The 19,683-nt window shown below is 50.0% G+C and overlaps 1 protein-coding gene across 17 annotated transcripts in view; it reads right to left on the bottom strand.

Annotated features, from left to right (window-relative positions):
• Positions 1 to 19,683, bottom strand: part of TACC2 (transforming acidic coiled-coil containing protein 2) — a 211,914-nt gene that overhangs the window by 12,371 nt on the left and 179,860 nt on the right. For 11 of the 17 annotated variants that reach the window (XM_053909967.1, XM_053909971.1, XM_053909979.1 and 8 more), the window contains 7 exons: positions 14,028 to 14,089; positions 12,646 to 12,761; positions 11,725 to 11,896; positions 10,293 to 10,433; positions 9,309 to 9,398; positions 2,744 to 2,887; positions 2,206 to 2,282 (listed from right to left, as the gene is read on the bottom strand). In XM_053909967.1, the coding sequence (XP_053765942.1) occupies positions 2,206 to 2,282; positions 2,744 to 2,887; positions 9,309 to 9,398; positions 10,293 to 10,433; positions 11,725 to 11,896; positions 12,646 to 12,761; positions 14,028 to 14,089 (802 nt within the window). The remainder of the gene's footprint in view (positions 1 to 2,205; positions 2,283 to 2,743; positions 2,888 to 9,308; positions 9,399 to 10,292; positions 10,434 to 11,724; positions 11,897 to 12,645; positions 12,762 to 14,027; positions 14,090 to 19,683) is intronic. The other 6 variants (XM_053909977.1, XM_053909978.1, XM_019459665.2 and 3 more) reach the window with 3 other exon arrangements.

Genomic DNA, 19,683 nt, shown 5'->3' with positions numbered 1-19,683 from the left:
TTCAAATGACGCCACCGCAGGGCCTCAGTGTGAGTGTGTGAAACAGCACGCTCGGATTAACCTCCGGAAGCGGTCACAGAAAGCATCGGTAGGAAGAAGGGACTAATAGGAGAATTTCCAGGGAGATAATATTTGACCTAGAAAACAGGGGATCCGACTACCCTAAATAATTTGCTACTTAAAGCCGTAGCCAGGAATGCAGCCGATTCTGATAATTAACCAGCAGCGACTCTTGCAATCAAGCGCCCTCTAAATGAACTAATTCGACCACTTTTTAAAAACTCATCTATTTTTCCCTTATTCCCAAACCCTGAGACTCAAAAACGAAGCAAGCCTATTGAGGATTTTCAATATAGCACCAGATCTTTCGTCTCGTTCAAAACGATCTCTCATCTCTTCCCTTGAGACTGGAAAACCCATGTGTCAGTTCAGCTGGTGCTGAAGAAGGGCTGGTGTGTGGAGAGAGGAACTGTGTTCCCAGGAGCGGTTCTCAGACCCGGCAGCAGCCGGAGCCCCGGGCAGTGCTCACTCACCTGGGATGGCCCGGGCCAAGGCTTGGGTCCAAGTTTCTTAAAAACGCCACTTGGCCATACCATTTTTAAGATCACATCCCAAGGGTAAGTTCTAGCCCAAGACATGGTTTCTTAGTCTCTAAGATGACGATGAATCACGAAGGAAAATAAAAGGCAAAAAGGTCCGTCAGACATGACGAGGGAGGCAGGCCCCTGGGTACAGTGGAAAGAGTTGGGGTTTTATGACCAGAAAGGTGGATTCAAATTCACATTCTTCTAACTAGACGCTCCGGGACCTTGGACAAGTCACCTGACCTCGGACAAGTCACCTGACCGCTCTGAGCCCTTCCACTGTCAGATGGGGCTGATGATCGCTTCTTGAGGGGCCTGGGGAGCAACAGAGACCGTGGGCCAGAAACACAGCACATGGCACGTGATGTGATAGGCACTTAAGATGTGGTGGCTGTTATACTTCTAATACCAATGCAGCAAATGGAAATAAATCATTCAGACAAAATTCCGGAGGTAACCCAACTGCTTATCCACGGAGACTGGTGAAGTTCACTTTGTTAGAACCATACAAGGACCATTAAACCTGTTACACAATAAGGTCAAGTTCTATAAAAATCTGTCCAAGATTTACAATGTTAAAAGAGAGGGGCGCCTGGGTGGCTCAGCCGGTTAAGCGGGTTATGACTTCAGCTCAGGTGATGATCTCACAGTCTGTGAGTTTGAGCCCTGCATCGGGCTCTGTGTTGACAGCTCAGAGCCTGGAGCCTGCTTCGGATTCTGTGTCTCCCTCTCTCTCTGCCCGTCCCCTGCTCATGCTCTGTCTCTCTCTGTCACACAAATAAATAAAAACATTAAACAGATTTTTTACAATGTTAAAAGAGAATACAGGATAATGTACATGTTCTACTCCCCACTTTGGAAGAAAAATGGAGTCTGTATAGACACATTCACACATTGGCAATCAGAAATAGAAAATTCTTGGGGCGCCTGGGTGGCTCAGTCGGTTGAGTGTCCAACTTGTGATTTTGGCTCAGATCATGATCCCAGGGTCATGGGATGGAGCCCTGCGTTGGGGGATTCTCTCTCTCCCTCTGCCCTTCTTTCTCCCCCGCTCTCTCTCTCTAAAATAAATTAAAAAAAAAAAAAAGAGCGGTGCCTGGATGGCTCAGTCGGTTAAGCATCTGACTCTTGATTTCAGCTCGGATCATGATCTCACAATTTCTGAGATCGAACCTCCATGTCAGGCTCTGCACTGACAGCCTGCTTGGGATTCTCTCTCCCCCCTCTTCTCTGCTCCTCCCCTGCTCATGCTCTCTCTCTCTCTCTCAAACTACATAAATAAACTTCAGAAAAAAAAAAAAGGAAGAAATGGAAAATTCTTGGAAGGCTATACTAGAAACAGTGGATAGCAGCTACCTGAGGGGAGTGGAATTGGAGACTGGATGGGAAAGAGATTTGCTTTTCATCGCACAGGTATTTATTTGTTTGCAATATTTAGCTCAGGTGCATGATATTTTCATAAGAGTACCATGACGAAAAACACTTTTGCGAAAATATAAACCTTGTCTCTTAAAGAACAGGTGACTCTTGGGAAGAGCTGGTTCATGGGCCACAGCAGCTCCAGCTGCTATGAGACCACAGGTGGGCCACGCCCCAGGTGCCAGGAAGCACCACAACTGACCTCATTTCCATCACCTCCCGCCTGCTTTCTTCGTATTTAGCCTTCCACTCCGAGACCTCGCTCTCCTTGGTTATGATCTGGCATCAGGGAGGAAAGAGAAAGGTGAGCTCCAGAGGAGTGAATTCAGATCTGAGCGGTTCACAGACCAAGAAGGAAACACTGAATAAATGTAGAATTAGAACTTCCCACACCAAACAATAATTGGACTCCGAGAACTTCCCCAGAGCGTGAGACAGAAATAAGCCAGATATCAGACTTCCGCAATGCCCACCAGGGAGCAACTCAAAGGCATATGCTTTTTGTTATAAATCAAACAAGGCCATAGAGGCTCATTAAACAATGGTGTCCAGGACGATCAAAGCCCGTCTGCTACCCGCCTCTGTCTGCAGTGGTTGCCGAATACAGTCTGTGTCCAAAGATGCTGGCTTTGTGGACCATGGGTGTAAATATAATTTTATTTAGGCGTGGCAGAGACCGGAGCCTTTCCCAGGGCAACCAGAGCTGCCCTCCTCCGAGCCACACGCATGCCACACGGTACCTCTGCTCTGGCGATCCGGAGTGCGGAGTCCAGGTCAGGCTGCTGGAATAAAAGGCCTGCGGGCTTGTCCACCTCGGCCGTCCCGATGCGGGAGTACAAGGCTGTTTTAGAGATGGAGACATCTGTTGGGTGACCAGCTTCTCTCTGTGGGATGGTTTTTAATTAGAAAAGAAAAAACCACGTTAATATCACGCATAGGACAGAGGATTTGCATTCACCCCCTCGTGAGTGGGTCAGTTGTATGGTTTTGAAACAAAGAACATCAAAAGTATGAGAAAATGCTCAGACTGATGAGTGGGGAAAGGCCGGATACAATCTATGGAAATCGATCGTTTTGCACCTGCACAGGCAGACAAAGGGGCTAATGGCAGAGGCCTCCCCAACTCCCAGCGTTCGGAGTCAAGCATGTCTGGTGCCTGCTTATCACTGCCATTTATCAGACGCAGAGGCATTTAGGCACAGCGCTTAAGAACCAAGGCTGTTTTCCGGCGGGCTCCGCTCCCAAAATAAAAGCCTGATGGCGAACGATGCTGAATTCTAATCTCCATTTGCCTAGTTTTGAATAACTGCAGATCTGATCAGTGTGGCAAGACTGTCTGCATTTCAATTCGGGGAACATTCGTTCAGCCCCGTTTGAAAGGATATGTTCACACAAAGCTCAGGGCCTACCGTGGCTATCAACCAACGTCACCTTCGAAAGCTAGTTTCCGGATGCCCCAAGGGAAGGGTTCCTTTGCAGTTACATCGCCTGAAGTCTGCTGTGTCGACGGCAAAACCGAAAACCGGATCGCTGACAATATCCCCACTGGCTGGTAAGACCCTCAACAGGTGGTGGGATTCCCTGCCCTCTCCCACAACTGACACTGGTTTGACTGGACAGGGCAGTCACCAGCCTCCTGGGAGGGAGGGGAGTAACCACCGTTACTCTTCCTCCCCTTGCACAAAAAGCTCAGCCATTTCCAACACACTTGAGATGCGGAGTTAGGAGCATGGTCAACGGTGCAGCCGGGGCTGGTAGTCTAGTTCTTTTGTCAGAGGCACCAAACCAGGCAAGCACACTCTCAGTCCTATGCATTAACCTCCTGACACTGTCACGGCTGCCCAGGCAAACCGCCACCCCTGGGGACTAGAGTCCAACGCGATGTGAAGTATCATGGTGGGGAGCTGGTCAGGGTGGGACTGCAGGTTCCTAGGGAAATTCATGAGACGTGGGCAGGGAACACAGCTCTACCCTGGTGGAGTCGAAAGAGGGATGTGCAGAAAGTACGGGGAGGACTGGTCTTATAAGCGGAAGCAGGTAAGGTTAAAGACCCGACGGTGCGGGGGCGGGGGGCGCACCCGGAGGTTCTCTCTCTTCCATCCCACGAACAGGCCTGCTTACCCCCCGCTAGAGCATCAGAGGAAATGAACTTGAAATAACTTAGAAAACTCAGGCAGAAATTTAATGGATAGGACTGGAGATGACAGAGTTAGGGCCAGTTAGTCATACACATGCACAGCGAAAGACATGGTTTTGGTTGTCCCAGAAGCGGGCTTGGGTTTCGCTGCCCCTGCCTGGTGTTGAGCGTTTGGGCTCCCTCTGCAGTGGGCCCCGAATGATCACTCAGAGAGGGGAGCACACGGCCCCCTGTTCTACCAGACCCTGGTGATACTCTGGTGTCTAGTGGGGTGCCACGATCTTTCCTTCCTCGGGTCCTAAAGAAGCCTCCAGTGCAGGACATTTGACCAAAACCCAGGAGCTGGCAGGCTGATCTCGCAGAAGAAAACATGCCACCAGATCAGAGCTACGGAGCCTCTCCCGTGCATGGGTGAATCTCTGCTGTTTGAAATGTTTTCAAGGCTCTACTTGTCACATGGGAAACTTCTCAGGAAGTAAAGACACAATTACACCTAGACAATAAGACTCTATTTGTATTTACGGAGAAAATTCATAAACACAAGATACTGAAGATGACGAAAAAAAACCTGTTCCTGTCACTTTTTAAGTAAAGTGTCCTTTGAAAAAATAAGTAGAATAAAATTTCAAAGTGGAAAGAACACTGGACACCATCCACTCATCCTGGTCCTCCGGAAGATGAAAAAATGGGAGGATCAAAGTGATTCGGCCAAAAGGTTTCCCAGGATGAGATCCAGTTCTGACTCCAAGTAAGAGCTCTGTGAAGCACGAGGGGAAATGGACTAAAACTAACTTCATCGGACAGGGCAGAATTGAAATCCGACCGCTGCAGGAGCTGGTGCTCTTGAAGCTGCCTGAGTCCTTTGTACAACAAGGAAGGGAATGAAATATAAATAAATTAATGAGCTTTCTAAGTAAACACAATGGTTAGCACCACAGTGATTCACTATCACCTTTCATCCCGGCCACCTGGTGTTTTCAATAAAGGAACAGATGACTTCAGAATCCATTTGAATTACTGCCTGCACTTATCTGCATGTTAATGAAATCCAAGGTACACACTCCGGTTTTCTCTTACAACCAAGAAATATTTCTAACTGAAATAGGCTTGTGTCTTGCTGATATTTTAACATCGGGCTTAGATTTAGCTTTGTTCCTCTTGCAGAGACCCCCACTCACTGCAGCTTTGGAGAAGCCCCAAAGCCAGGAGAATCACAGAGTAGTAACATGTGAAATGGCCCCAACTCAGAAAAAGCAGGAGCCTTTGGAATCAGCTTGCGGCCCCTCAATCCACTCACTCAGATCCTGGTTCCTGATGGGACCCTCTGGGGGCATTGCCACCAGTCAGACCCGCAGAGCTCATGCCTGGGGCCCTTCTGGCCTCACGGTCCTGCCACGCACCCAGGCTCACAGTCCTTGTGGCCGGTTCCCTGTCTCCAGGCCTCAAGGGAAGCAAGGTGGGATCCCTGTCTGGGAGCCAGCTGTCCCCAAGAGCTGTGGGAGACGCGTGCACAAGGTGGGGGCCAGGAGTGTAGGTCAGGCTGGGAGCCCAGGGCAAGCTGGGTCAAGGTCATGGAGAGGGGGCACAGGTTGGGACGTTGGGGGTAGAGCCAGGCGGGGCCCCTCGTTGGAGCTGCTGCAACCAAATTTGCAGGCTTTGAGCTCAGGATGACACTCAGTGTGTGCCCTCACCCGCTCCCACAAGAGGTGCCACCAGCCAGTGACTGGCCGCTCCTTCTCAATGAGTCAAGACGTGGCCTCATCCCCTCTCCACACAGGCTGCAGGCGATGACCGCAAACTCCCCAAACTGGCAAATGCGAGGTGAAACCCCAGGCCAGCCCTCTGTCTCTGCTCTTCAGATTGTTCTTGCAGCTTTCGGGCATCGGGGTGGTTATTAATGTCGAGGGTGGTGGGTGGTTTCCGGACAAAGCACGAGAGAAGGAGCCTATGATGTCAGGCCATTCGCCCGCACAGGCCATTGCCCCAGACCTGCCAACTTCTCCTGCCGACATAAAACCCAGGCGTCTGCCTTTATCAGCCAGGACTCGTGGAGGGATCCAACACTGCACTGGGGATCAGCACCCTTTGCCTCCCTAAGGGGCCTTTTTCTAGGACTTCCTCCGGTCCTGAAGCTTGTCATTTACATGATCCTTATTCCTACGTTACCCACACACTTCCTTCGGTCTTCGTATTTGGGTCCCCTCAACCAGAAAGGCCAACAGCTTCAGGGATCGCAACCAGTAACCGTTACGCACAGAGATGAAATCCACCCCCTCGTATGCCTTGTATCGCTCTGCAAAAGCCACACAGACAGGCCATTTATGCTCTATCTATCCTGGTTACACTCGGGCGGCTGTACCGCACAGCTGGCTACCCTGGTCAGATTAATAACCCCAGGAGATTACGATCGAATTCACTTCGGCCAGAAGGGGGTGGAAGAAAAACGCTAAGGAGCTACAGCCCCACACCCCGGCCCCAAGGAGTCTTCCCCGTTTCTAACATCTTCTGACTAATGAGACAGGAAACCCCACTGCAGACCTTCGAAGGTCAGCGCAGCTGGCTTTTGGTCTAAAGGGAAATGTAAAGTGAAGCTGCTTGAAGGAGCAACCAGAAATCACCGCCACCATATTTCATGTGGCTTTTCATCCCTCCAAGTGATTTCTTTTCATTCCAAGTGATTTCATTTTTGTGTTAGCAACAGTTTAAGACCATGCTGCCAAAAAGACTGGGCTATGTCACCTGCAGCTGAAATTTATGGGCAGGAAAAAAGAGCAAATTGGATACACAGCTGCTGTTTCTCTTTCTATACATCAGCAATTTCCAAAGCAGTAAAGGGGCAATCAAGCGTCTACATGAACGAGAAACCCACAGAAACCCAAAAAAGCGGTACAAGTTACTACAGCAGAGAAAAATGTTCCTTACGCTCCAAGACAGTTCTACCCCCAGGAATGTTTCTTTTAGCATACTCTTCTGAAATACATAAGGAGGTGGCTGGGGCCGTCTCTTGACCCACACGCAGTAGAGTCAGGTGACAGTATTTTCTATATGGAAATCGGGACACATGGTCTGAGAACAAGCTGTAATTGACAGGAGTCAACGGCCAGCCAATCAATTACTTGCCGACTGTCATGTCTGATGCATCCTTGGAAGAAGGAGGCAGGGGTACAAGACTTTCCAGAACATTTCACACTCAATCTGAACTCTTACTAGAACATGCTCAATTCTGCCTCAAACTGCTGGACAGGAATATACTGCATTTACAGTGGCCAAACTTGAAGCAATTCATTCTGTCCTCAGGCCACTACCCAAGAATATCAAGAAATAAATCTAATGGGGAAAAAAATCATCACTGCTTAATGCTTTCTAAAAATCTTTCTCGTGGAAATTAAATCCAAGCTTCTGGGTTGACCATAAGAACAAGGACATCAGCAATGTGTGTTGACATTCTCGTCCCTGCCCTGGGTCCCAGTGTTCCCAGTCTGGACACACACAGTATGACCACCTTCTCTCAGTGAGCGATGTCTCTGGGAGGGAGCCCCCCTCCTTCGCTCCAGGGAAATCACACGTGGGAGGCCTGCGGGCAGGAGCACCACATGAACTTCTGGTCCTATATCAAGTGAGCTGTTAATTGAGATGGACAGGCAAGGGGCTCCCATTTGGAGATTGGAGTCCTCGTTCCTGCTGGGTCAGTGACTCACTGTCAGGCTTTGGACTGTTTCCATGGTTCCACTTCCCCATCTGTAAAACGGGCCCTGGACTCCCTACAGCAGAGAAGCTGTGAGATCAGAGGCAAAAGCGAAGGTGAGCTGACAAGAGCAGCTTTCATTCATTGCGCACCTACTGTGTGCCAGGCATGGCACCGTCCCACACACATCATCTATACAGCAACCTGCAAACTCGCTGTTAGTAGCCTCTTCTTACAGCTGGAAAAACGGAGGCTCAGAGAGGTTCACCAACACGTTCAAGGCCACAGAGTGCACTGGGCTGCCCAACTCAGGGCGGAGTGTGGGGGGTGAGCATGAAGCGGGTCCTCGGAGACCACAGCTCACCGTCAGCCCCGAGGGCTGGGCTGAACCTCACAGGGCCATAGTTTTGCACGTCTTCGGCGACTCGTTCAAACAGTTAAGAAAAGTTACGCCAAACTTGGAAGCCAGGCACAAAGATTTCTGCATGCTCGGTCAGTATCATACTCTACTCTAGAGCAGGGGTGGCCAACTACGGTGTGCGGGCCAAATGGTCCAATGTCCTATTCTGTAAAAAGGGTTTTACTGGAACACCACCATACCCATTCACCTACATATTGTCTGTGGTTGTTCTTGAGCTACAGTGGCAGAGTTGAGTGGTTGTTACAGAGACCAGATGGCCCAGAAAGCCTAAAATACTGACCATCTGGCCTTTACAGAAAAGGGTTGCTTTTCAGTAATTCTATCGACTCTGGCCTATGGGTCAATCCAATGTCTCAGGAAGGTCTTGGTTCCACTATTTACTATTGATTAGGATCCGGTCTCATTACAGTTAGATATTAACTTGTAGAAAAATAGAAAACTTGTGGGACGCCTGGGTGGCTCAGTCCGTTAACTGTCTACCTCTTGATTTTGGCTCAAATCATGATCTCACGGTTTGGGAGTTCAAGCCCCGCACGGGGCTCTCTCTGAGCTGACTATGCGGAGCTTGCTTGGGACTCTCTCTCTCCCTCTCTCTCTCTGTCCTTCACCCACTCTCTCTCTAAAAATACACGAAACTTAAAATAAAAATAGAAAAGTTGCGAATTATTTACGTTCAGTAGAGAAGTGATTTTTACAGAAAACAAAACCTCAAAGTTTCTATTTGTCTTGTTTAGCCGATATTAACCAGTTTTATATCGGACCGTACAATAAGACTGCATTAAGATTCTAGACTTCTTTTTGCCACCGACTCTACACCGGCTTCTCATATTTTCCTCCATTCAACCAGCTTTACCAACCAACCTGCTGTTTCCTTCATCACAGATTTAACTGGATCTTAGGGGTGAGCTCGGCGTCTACACAAGTTATGCTTTTGGCTTTTTAGAACATTTTAGATCACTTTGTAGAATATGGACATTGCCTGCTTGGCCAATGGTTAGCAAACAAACTTCTGGACCACACCACATTCTCAAGAGGCAGCGCACGGCAGCACCAAACCCGTACCTTGGTATCCTGGCGGCTACGGGAGGCCAGGGCAATCTGCCTGGCCAGCTTCAGGGCTTCTATCCGCATGACGGCAAACTCTAACTCCTCCTGCCCAAGGGTGGGGGGGGTAGGGTGAGCAAACCGCGGGGGAAAATGCACCAAGACAGGATGTCAATGTTTTCCACATCCAAGAAATGAATGTGCCACATGATGTCATGACAGGTACTCAGGAAAAACACACGCTCTGGCTTTCTTTCACAATTAACACCTCAGCAGATCATGAAATAAGTGTTTAATTTCTTTTCTCTTTCTTTCTTTCTAATTGCCCTTTGGAATGTCTGTCGGGAAGTATCATGTGGTCAAATATGACACGATTTTTAAAACGGGATCAAAATTTTTACTGCACTGTTTCCTTCGGTTTCTCTCCTTTCGCTGGTTTAACGTCAAGTTGGCCGACAATTTCCGTGAATGGTTTTGCATTCTCAAATGACTGCTCACGATCTCTCTAGGTTTGCCCTGAAGGTCTTAGTGTAGAGGATGTCAAATTAAGCTGTCAAATTTAAGGCACAGAGCAGCTGATTGTTTTGGTTCCAGATGTAAGACCGAGTCCAGATGTTATCTCATTGGGAGTCTGAGCTAGCTCTCCCATATATATTAAAGAGCAGGGCGCGATGGTGATCTAATACCCTTGGTTCCGTGAATAAATCACAGAAACTGCTTTTGGGGCTATCAAAATTTCTGAAAAATGACTGTTTGGGTCCAATTTCCAAATTGAAATATAAATGGGTTGTCCCATATGTAATCGCACAATTTATATCATCTTGGCGTCTTGGATCAAGAACACCCATACATCAGTCTTTTGGGGGGGGGGGGAAGAGATTTCATGTGGAGCATTTCCAGTAACACCTCCTTAAATCCCGCCTCATTGCATGTGGGGTTCGGAGTTCATGCTCTACTGAGGTTTTCACAAACTCCCCAAAAGGTCACACGTGGGCTACAAACCTGAAGTTTCTGAGCAAATACTGGGGGGTTCTTTTCTGCTAAGTCGGGTTCCAGATAGTCAAGCGCACCACAGAGAGAGGCTGGATGAGCTAGCCTGCTGAGGAGGGCGTCAGCAGAGGCAAAGGAGCCCTCAGGAGCTGTCTGAAGGCCGGCAGAAGAGGACACAGAGGAAAAATAGAGGAGACAGAGTGATATCGATTCCAAGCAAGGACCATGCGCCTATTTGCTGGACGTTTCTGACTTGAGGCTAAAAAGAGTGTTCGTTAGGTGCTAATACTTCCCTTTTCATCAGGACTGATTCCCACATGCTGATGATGGGCATCTGGAGATGGACAGGCCCAACGCCCTGCCCAAAAACACAGCGTTAGGTACGTACCCTCCCACTCCACACCACCCTCACCCCCTAACCAATTGGTGGGAGGAAAGTTACCATTTACTTATTTACTTCAAAGGCTCGGGGTGAGACAAGCCAGTTGATGGGTTTTCCAAACATAATATAAGTCATCGAGAAAACACCTCCAAGTATAAATACCATCAAAGGTTTTGGGAAAGGTCGTTTTCTAAATAACGGGAAGATGATTGCAAACGAAAACAGGTCTCTGGGTAGGTTACAAAGACTTCAACATCAGGAGCCAACTGTGTAGAAACTGAATCGTGCATGAATCCTTCCATGGTGTCTAGTTGAGAGATGGCTGGATCACATCCACTCTCTTTCTGCTTACTAATATTTTCCCGCTATCTAACGGCCACACAGCAGGTGCTCGATAAGTGTTTGATGCATGAGATAAATGAACGGTCTGCTAATATAGAACAACAAAATTGACACTCACAGTAACTAAGTCAACAGCCTCAAACCCTCTTGGGGACTGCTAAGAGGGAGTTAAAAAAAGTTGCACATAAAATTCACCTACAAACATGGTCCATTAGATGTTCAGGGGGTCTGCTGGCTCTGCGAGGCTCCACAGGGGTTGGGAGGGGAGAGGTACAGCCCTGGTCCATACACAGGAGGGATTTCCCATCACCAAGGCCCAGGAAAGCCAACTGTTCCCCAAAAGGAGTGTCCCCTGACCTGCCATTCTCTGCCCCCTGCCACGGAGCATGGAGAAGCAGGGTACAGACCGAGCACGGCTCCAAAGCCAACAGTCGAGCCCCAGGGGACTAACGTGGAAAACCAACAACCCGGAAGGCAAATAAAGCACTTCAAGAGAAGTGAGAATTTGCAAAACCCCATTGGCGAAAGTGGAGAGTCACAGCTCTCTCGTGGCTACGGAGGGGGGTCTCCTAGGCTGGCTTCTGCGGTCCAGGGACTGGGTGGGGCCCCGCGCCTGGTACCGGATGAGTATTGCTCTGAAGGCCTGGACCCGTTGGTGATGGGACTCAGCCGGCCCAGGCCTCACCCCAAGCGATCTCGGGCCCCTCCGACCCCACTTACAATTTCAATCGCGTCTGAAGCGGTGCCCAAGGTCATGGCCTCCAGCTCCTTCTGGGAGGATTTCTCCGGCACCTGCAAGTGTGGCTCTTGGTTGGGGGCCAGCCCTCTTGTGACGGGATGCTGGATCTTTGCCCCGGCATTCACGAGGGCTTCAGTTTCCTCAAAACTTGACCTGAGGAAGCCAAGAGCAGCTTTACTTTTTCTCGTGGGACATCCCACTGAAATCGACCAGGATGCCCCCCGTCAGTCAACATCCCAAAGGATCCTGGACTTCCAAGGCTACGCTCCCAGAGGGAAATGGGGTGGATGTCGGGTGGCCACGGAGCCTTGTGGGCCGGACAGCCTGAGGGAGAGGGTGGTCCCGCCCCACCCCAGGGCCTGCTCACGAGGGAGAGTCAGAGGCACAGATGCCTTCCTTTCCACGCCTCGGTTTAATGCTCCCGATGGCAAGGGAGGACGGTCGGCCCCCTTCCCCATGGCACAGTTTGGGGGGTGCCTGTAAGACTGAGAGCCTCATTTAATTACAGGGCCGGTCTTGTTACTACCCTCGCTTTACAAAGCATGAGGACACTGTGCACAGGAGGGTCACGTAACCCGCATCAGCTCACGCAGCCAGTAACTCAGGGTCTGAATGCAGAGGCACGCTGCCTCCCCACGGGACAAATCACAAAACAAAGTCATGTGTGCACTGGGGGGCGATCGGAGAGGCTCATGCATTCAGCTGCTAACGGATTTCTCCTTAGGACAAAGGGCAGCTGGAAACACAGCCCCACACGTACATCCATGTGGACGGTCAGAGACCGAGATGCGGGCCGCCTGAACACATGTGAATGAAACCAAGCCAGGATAGCAGTGCCACAGGGCCCAGAGGCTTGGGGACAGCTGGCCCGACCCGTAACTCTCCCCTCGTTTAAGTCATACCCTGAACACGGCGTCGGGGACTCTGACGTCCGGACTGGGGGAGACTTGACCGGGCTCTCCTGAGAAGTGTCGAACATAAGGTACAGGGCCTGCTTCTTCGGGGCATCATCGTCCTGCTGCAGGGATCAAAGGCACATGTCAGCTCAGCTACAGGTGGCCTGAACATGCTATAGAGATTGGAAAGCAGAGCTCCTGGGGCGCTGGGTGGCTCAGTCGGTGAAGCGTCCGACTTCAGCTCATGATCTCATGGCTTTTGAGTTGGAGCCCCACGTCGGGCTCTGTGCTGACAGCTCGGAGCCTGGAGCCTGCTTTGCGTCCCGTGTCTCCCTCTCTCTCTGCCCCTCCCCTGCTCATGCTCTCTCTCTCTCTCTCCCTCTCTCTCTCTCAAAAATAAATAAACCTTAAAGAAAAAAGAAAGAAAGAAAGAAAGAAAGAAAGAAAGAAAGAAAGAAAGAAAGAAAGAAAGAAAGAAAAGCAGAGCTCTCTTCAGTGGCCCAGTGCAGTGAGCGGCTCCATCACGGTCGGTCTGCTGACTTAGAGCAAACGGTGGGTTGGACGCAGCAATCCCGGCATCCACGAATGATGTAAAGAAAGATAAAGATCCCAGCAATGTGTCCGGCCCATCAGTGTCACAGGAAGTGGCACCTGCAGGCCTCCGATGGCATCACTGGACAACAGCACAACGCGAGAGGTCCTGCTCGGAACCAAGTGCCCTGGAGGCAGCAGACATTGAGCCGGGGAAGACAGACGCCCATCACAGCCACTTAAATGACAGCGGGATGGCAGTGTGGGGAGAGACATGTTGCCAGAAAAGGCAGTCTTCAGTTACACAAAGCACTTAATTTGAAGACCACAGATAACAGTGTGCCTTAAAAACAACCAAAACGCTCCTCCACCTTTTCAAGGAAAGCTCTAGTTCTTTCTCAGTCCAGGGAAGTAACTCTTTTTTTTTTTTTAAAGTGTATTTATTTATTTTGAGAGAGACAGAGCGAGAGCACGAGTGGGGGACGGACAGAGAGAGAGAAACTCAAGCTCTGCCATTTCAGAGCCCGATTCGGGGTTCGAACTCACAAACCAGGAGATCATGACCGGAGCCAAATCCAAGAGACGCTGAACCGACTGAGGCACCCAGGGCGCTGCCCCCGCCCCCTTAAGGGAAATCATTCTGCTGGAAGGCCTAACTGTATTCGATCATTTTCTGCCTGAAAATGCCATCTCAAGTGGACCGAACCACAAACCTGAGACCCCCAGTCCCAGCTCACCCTTCCTGTGCAGCCAAGGATGCTGCAGACACAGAGGACCCTGGCTTTGGGGCCTGAGCTCAGGAGGAGGCCAGTGACTACCTTTTCACAAGACAGGGAGGGAAAGCAAGCAGAACTTACAGGTAAGGAGGAACCAATTTTCTCCATGTACTCAATTTCGTAGGAGTTTCTGTAATCCAACTCTGCAAAAGAAACAAAACGAGAGTTAGCATCAGGGAGAGAAAAAAGAAAAAAGAAAAAAGAAAAAAAAAAAAAAAAAAAGGAAAGGTTTGGGCCAGGCAGGGTGAGGTCTGGAACCAGACTCTAAACTCTGAGCCTGTCCACTGACTTGAGGTTTCCAATTCGGCTGGCAGGGGAGGCTCAGCTCAGCAACTTTCAGACCGCTCGTAAACCTCGGGCTGCAAAGGGGCTTCAGCTATTTGGGAACCTGAGAGAGCCTGAGAGAACGAACCGTGAGAGACACAGATCTGACCGCGAACAGGTCTCCGCAAAATGCACTGAGTTTTCAGAACAGTGTGTTTTGAGTGTCGTTTCCCTCTGTCAGCCTCCTGGGCAACATGGAGAAAGTTCCCACATCCCGAGGACATTCTGGAACTGAGATTTTAGCCCCAGCCATACTCTGAAGCAAGGGAAGAACATACATGGTTCCTTCACTGCTGTTTGGAAGAGAAGCTTTGCAAATCACATGGAACATTCCCTCAATTTCTACCAAGGCCTGCAGGGCGGGTCCAAATCAGATGTTTAGATGCAAAGACGATTCAAGTCCAAAGAGGTGGAGATATGACCTATTTCAAATTGACTGGAGACCTCAGGCTGGAAAGAAAAGTCGAGAAGCTTTCACTGGAGACTAGAAACCCTGACGCCCTCGGGTGTCCGGGCAGCTCCACGGGGACACCCAGTTCACCCTCAGCTGAATTCCCTGCCCAGCAATTGGATTCTGAGCACATACGACGTGTCTCAACTGCTGGGCACTGTGGATGGAGCGGTGAACAAAACCGGAAAGGACTCTCTCCTCACAGAAGCCACATCTACAGCTACCAGTTCTTTCCTACTTGAAAAGAAAGCCAAGAGATGACAGGTGAGCTGCTCAGAAAGCAGCTGGACAAGAGTGTCAGTGGCAATCCCTGAAGCCTAAAGCCTGAATTTGTTTTGTAATTTTTTTAATGTTTATTTATTTGAGAGACAGAGATACAGACAGACAGACCCTGAGCGGAGGAGGGGCAGAGACAGAGGGAGACACAGAATCGGAAGCAGGCTCCAGGCTCCGAGCTGTCAGCACGGAGTCCTACACGAGGCTCAAACTCACGAACTGCGAAATCATGACCTGAGCTGGTCGGATGCTCAATGGACGGACCCACCCAGGCGCCCCCTGAATTTTTTTTTTTTTTTTAACACGAAATACAAATAGCAGTTCTGGTTATAAAGCACTTCCCCATGTATGTATTGTTGAAGTCATCGCTTAAAAAATGATCCCTTAATAGGAGCTTTAAAAGGAGATATTTCCTGGAAGACCTTCCCTAGACCTGCAAATGTGTGGGGTCACGGCCGTACGAACTGAAGCACTTGAACATGTGGACAACTCTTCAGGAGTCCTTGAATCTCCCTGGGGAAGCCAATACATCCTTCTAGGAGGCTTGGCCTGCTCAGGGGAATGCAGCCGGTTTTGTGGATTAATGACCAGAAAGACCTCCGCCCCGATTTGTGCGTCACTCGGGAAGAGCAGAGACCCAAAGCCAACCACACACAGCTGGGCTGGATTCAGCATCTGTGCCTGTAATGGGGACCCGTACCGGGACTCTGCCCCAGCTGAGGACATAGAAATGTTTGTTTATGAAGACTTACTATGTTCCTCATCTTACAAACGAGAGGGTGAGCCAGGGACAGTGAAAGACAAGGCGATTTCTAGGACCTCCTCCAGATCTATCACTTTCCAGATACGGGACCTCAGGACTATTATTTTATTGTCCTATTAAAGACTGTTTTAAGCTGAGAAGACAATAGTGAATTAACGGCCCCCTTCTCCAAGATATCATTATTGTTGCCAAGGCATTATTTAACCCTAAAGTATCGAACAGAAACCCTCCAGCACACCCCACGACGGCACAGAGCACCCAGGATGCACCAAACGAGCTAAGGGCCGGCACAGAGAGACTTTCCAGGGACCTGTGGCCCTGGCTTAGTGCCCAGCTCTGGTTACCAGCTCGGCTCAGTGAAGCGTCCTGCCTGGAATCTTAGCTGTCTCCTGGCAGCTGATCTGGGTGAGTGTCGGGTCACGGAGCTCACTTGCCTGCCTTCTTTCCTACCTGCCAAGGGGGCTTCACTGCCAGGTGCCCAGTGCCCCGTCCCCCCCTTCAGAGGCAGCAGATGACGGTGCAATAGCAGGGGGTGGTCTGGCCCCCCAGAGAAATGCCTGCTTCTTAACGTGTGTGGTTACAGGAGGCCCACACTCTATACAGGAGCTTCAGTCCCTGGTGAGGCCCGGAGGTGTTCCTTCGGACCTGAACTTGTAATCATAGCCATTTGGGGTTCTTGTTTATAATTTACCAAATGGCCAGGAAAAGATGTGAGCAAGACCAATATCAATATCGTCTCCTGTATTTTGAGGGAACGCCTTCCTGAACGTCGTTTATTCAAAATCTCACTCCTCTGCTCAGAGTGCAAAGCCTCAAAGGGCAGGCTTGGAGCCTGAGCCCCATCCGGCTTCGGCCCCGGGCCACACGCAGCTGGCAGGCCAGGAAGGGTCATGGGACGCCTTCATATCCAAGAGAAGAGGCCGCTCCCTAATGCGTGTGCTGCTTCAAGATGCAGAGGCCTGAAGTTATTTTTAATGGGCCCTGTCCCATCCGAGGGCTCCTTCTGGTAATTATTTCATCAAGGACAACGCACCGGGGGAGGCCCCGACGGCCGTTCTCCTTCGACTCGCTGATGGCCAGAGCCCGGCCGGCGAGTGCCAAGATCCCCGGGCAGAAGCCGGAAGGATGCAGTCATTCCCAGGGTCGGGCAAAGCCAACTCGCTGACTCCCTCCCACCCCCCACTGCCTTAGCTTTACAGTGGAGCTCAAAGTGACTACGTTTGGCAGATGAAATGAGGTCACAGAAAAGCCCTCCCACGGGCTATACAAATATAAGGGTATGTTACTGCTCACTGCTAAAATTTCTGGGACTTGTAACATAAGTGATGAGAGAGGAAAAGGACCATTAGGAAGGGGACAACGTCCTTGCTGTCACTCTTCTGAATGTCTGAGGTGTGACAGCAATGGTGCCTCACACTGAAGAAGAGTTAGGCTCTTGAGGAGAGTGTCTGCCCCTCTGTTGAATGCAAGAAGGCGGGGCTGATGTTGCCCCGTGTTAAGGGAGACAGGAGAGCTGGGTGGCCCCCAAAGGCCCATCCAGACTGGTGAATCTAAAACACTGCTCTCTTAGGGTCTCTTGGGTCAGAGCTGGGAGAGGCCTTGGAGGTTCTGTCTCCAAACGGTTCCTAATCTCCGCATCCCTAGAGACCACGCGGACGAGGTTTGTTCCCACTATGTTTCCAAAGAGTCCGCCGGGAGAGGCCATTTGCTAAGCAAGCGTTCAAAGAAAAACGCGTGTAATTGCCAATCTGAGTTTTTAATCAGTGGGAGATTGTCAGTGAGTGAGCTGGTGTAATTGTAGCCCGCACAGGTAGTTTCAATTAGCTGGGCATCTCTCTGAACGAGTTCCATCAGGGTTTCTTGAACCATTAAGACAACTTGGAGCTCTTGTGGACCTAGGTAGGGGAGTACCGATTAGCTCGACGCCCTCCTTCTACAGACAACGGAAGGAAGCCTGTGCGTGGTCACATACAAGGGCATAGTGGGGACGTTAGGAGTCAGGCAGCCGCGGTTCTACACCGATGAGCCCCGCAACACTCCGCAAGTTGTGAGAGCGCAAAGCCTCTGTTTCCTTGCTTCGCCCCTAGGTGGAGAAGAGCAGAAATCCGCTCTCTGGGATGGAGAGAATGAAATGAAATCACGTTTGCTTTACTGTTGTCCCTTGGGAAATCGGTTGGTAATTATTATTTCTAACTCCAAATTTCGTTTTCCGGTGATTTGTGACTTCAGCATAACAAAGTCTCAATCACAGCTACAGCTCTGGCCAGGTTCTTTGTGGTGATGACATCGGCACCCCAGGTGCGTGTCTGGTGTGGCTGGACTTGACCCCCATGAGGTTAACAGGAAGGACAATCTGATAGGGGCCTGTGTATCCAGTTTCTACATCCAGCTGCTGGAGGGAAGCAGACTATATTAGAAAAGTGAATGCAGGGTCAGCACCTCCTGAAATTGCAACTGTTCTGTATTCATGTAGATGACAGATTTCCGATTGCCCGCCAGCTGTAATTATGGTGGGGCAGCCCGAATCTTCACGATCTTTTTCTAAGGAGGCAGGTGTAATAGGGTTTTGTTTCAAACATATAGATATACCTATTTGTTGAACTTTTGCAGAAAACAAGCAATGATCCAAGAGGTCACCAGGCTAGTGAGTTGTCTGTGTCAGTTCAATGTTAACGATGAAGAAACAGACGTTACCACTGAACGGGCACCTGTTAGCTTAACAGCTACTATTCAGAGCTTTTGTATTTTCTACTAAAAATGCATGTATTTGCATCATCGTGACAGAACCGAGTGACCTCAGAGCGGCCCTGACCAAGCATGGAGGGCAGACAGCACAGAGGTGTCCGGGGAAAGGCTGGAGGGCAGGGCGAGGGTGGAAGACAGGGCAGGGAACATTCCTGCCTCCAGCAGCCCCTGCAGGGACAGCCGAGTGGGGGCATCCGTGGGGGAAAAGTGGTTCCACCCAGTATGGCTCGTGGACCAGGTGTGTGTGCAGAGAAAAAGGAGGACTGGAGAGGGGCAAAGGGCAGGTCCCAGGGTCCCAGGGGTCAGGGAGGAGACGGTCACTGTTAAGTCTCCCAAACCCCAACCTGAAAGCCAACCGGATAGCCAACCAAAAGGGTCTGTTCCACAGAACTCATATTGCCAAAACATCCAAGTTCACATAATTTAGATGGTCCGTTCATCTCCAAACTGTAAAGAGGCAGTGTAGTTGATGAGGGAGCATAAGGCAAGCTGACAGGCTGCAACCCCCCCACCCCCCCTGCAAAACTCCCCAGGCAGGACAAGTGTGATATCCCTCAGGCACTGCTGGATGCCCAAGAACAAAGGAAAGGGGAAAAACAAATAGTTAACTGATAGAGATCACAGTCCTGCAGGACCCGGAGTCTCCATCTATTTACAAATATCTTAGTAAATCACAAGAAAAAGGCACTCTTATCAATAGCCTAATCTCCGGAAACCTATAGACTGTTTTCTGGAGCCCCACATCACCCCTCCATAGCGATGTGGGGAACAAAGGCCGAAGGAAATGGCAGATAGAACTGAATTTCCTTATCACCTGCAGTCCACTGACAAATACTTGAGGCCGGCAGAGTAAAACTTTTCTCCGGGAACTCCTTGAAGTCTTAATGCTAAACTTTGCTAGAGGGATAAACAACCTTAACATGACAATAGCTAGGCCTCCAAGATCCTGTGAGTCTTCTTTAGCATATGAAAATCTCACTGGAAACTTCCCCTGGAACTTCACCTACCCCCCAACCCCATAGTAAATAACCAGTCGGTCCTCATGGTCCCGGGGCAGCTCTTCCTGTCCAGGGTCCTGTCCCCAAGCTTTAATAGAATCACCTTTTTGCACCAAAGACATCTTCAAGAATTCTTTCTTAGTCGTCGGCTCTGGACCCCACGAATCCTACCATCACCCC

The sequence above is a fragment of the Panthera pardus genome, unplaced genomic scaffold, assembly GCF_024362965.1.
Source record: "Panthera pardus isolate Hobbes unplaced genomic scaffold, ASM2436296v1 HiC_scaffold_22, whole genome shotgun sequence".
Lineage (NCBI taxonomy): Eukaryota > Metazoa > Chordata > Mammalia > Carnivora > Felidae > Panthera > Panthera pardus.
The sequence above is the reverse complement of the archived record's forward strand: the minus strand, read 5'-3'. Positions and strand labels throughout refer to the sequence as shown.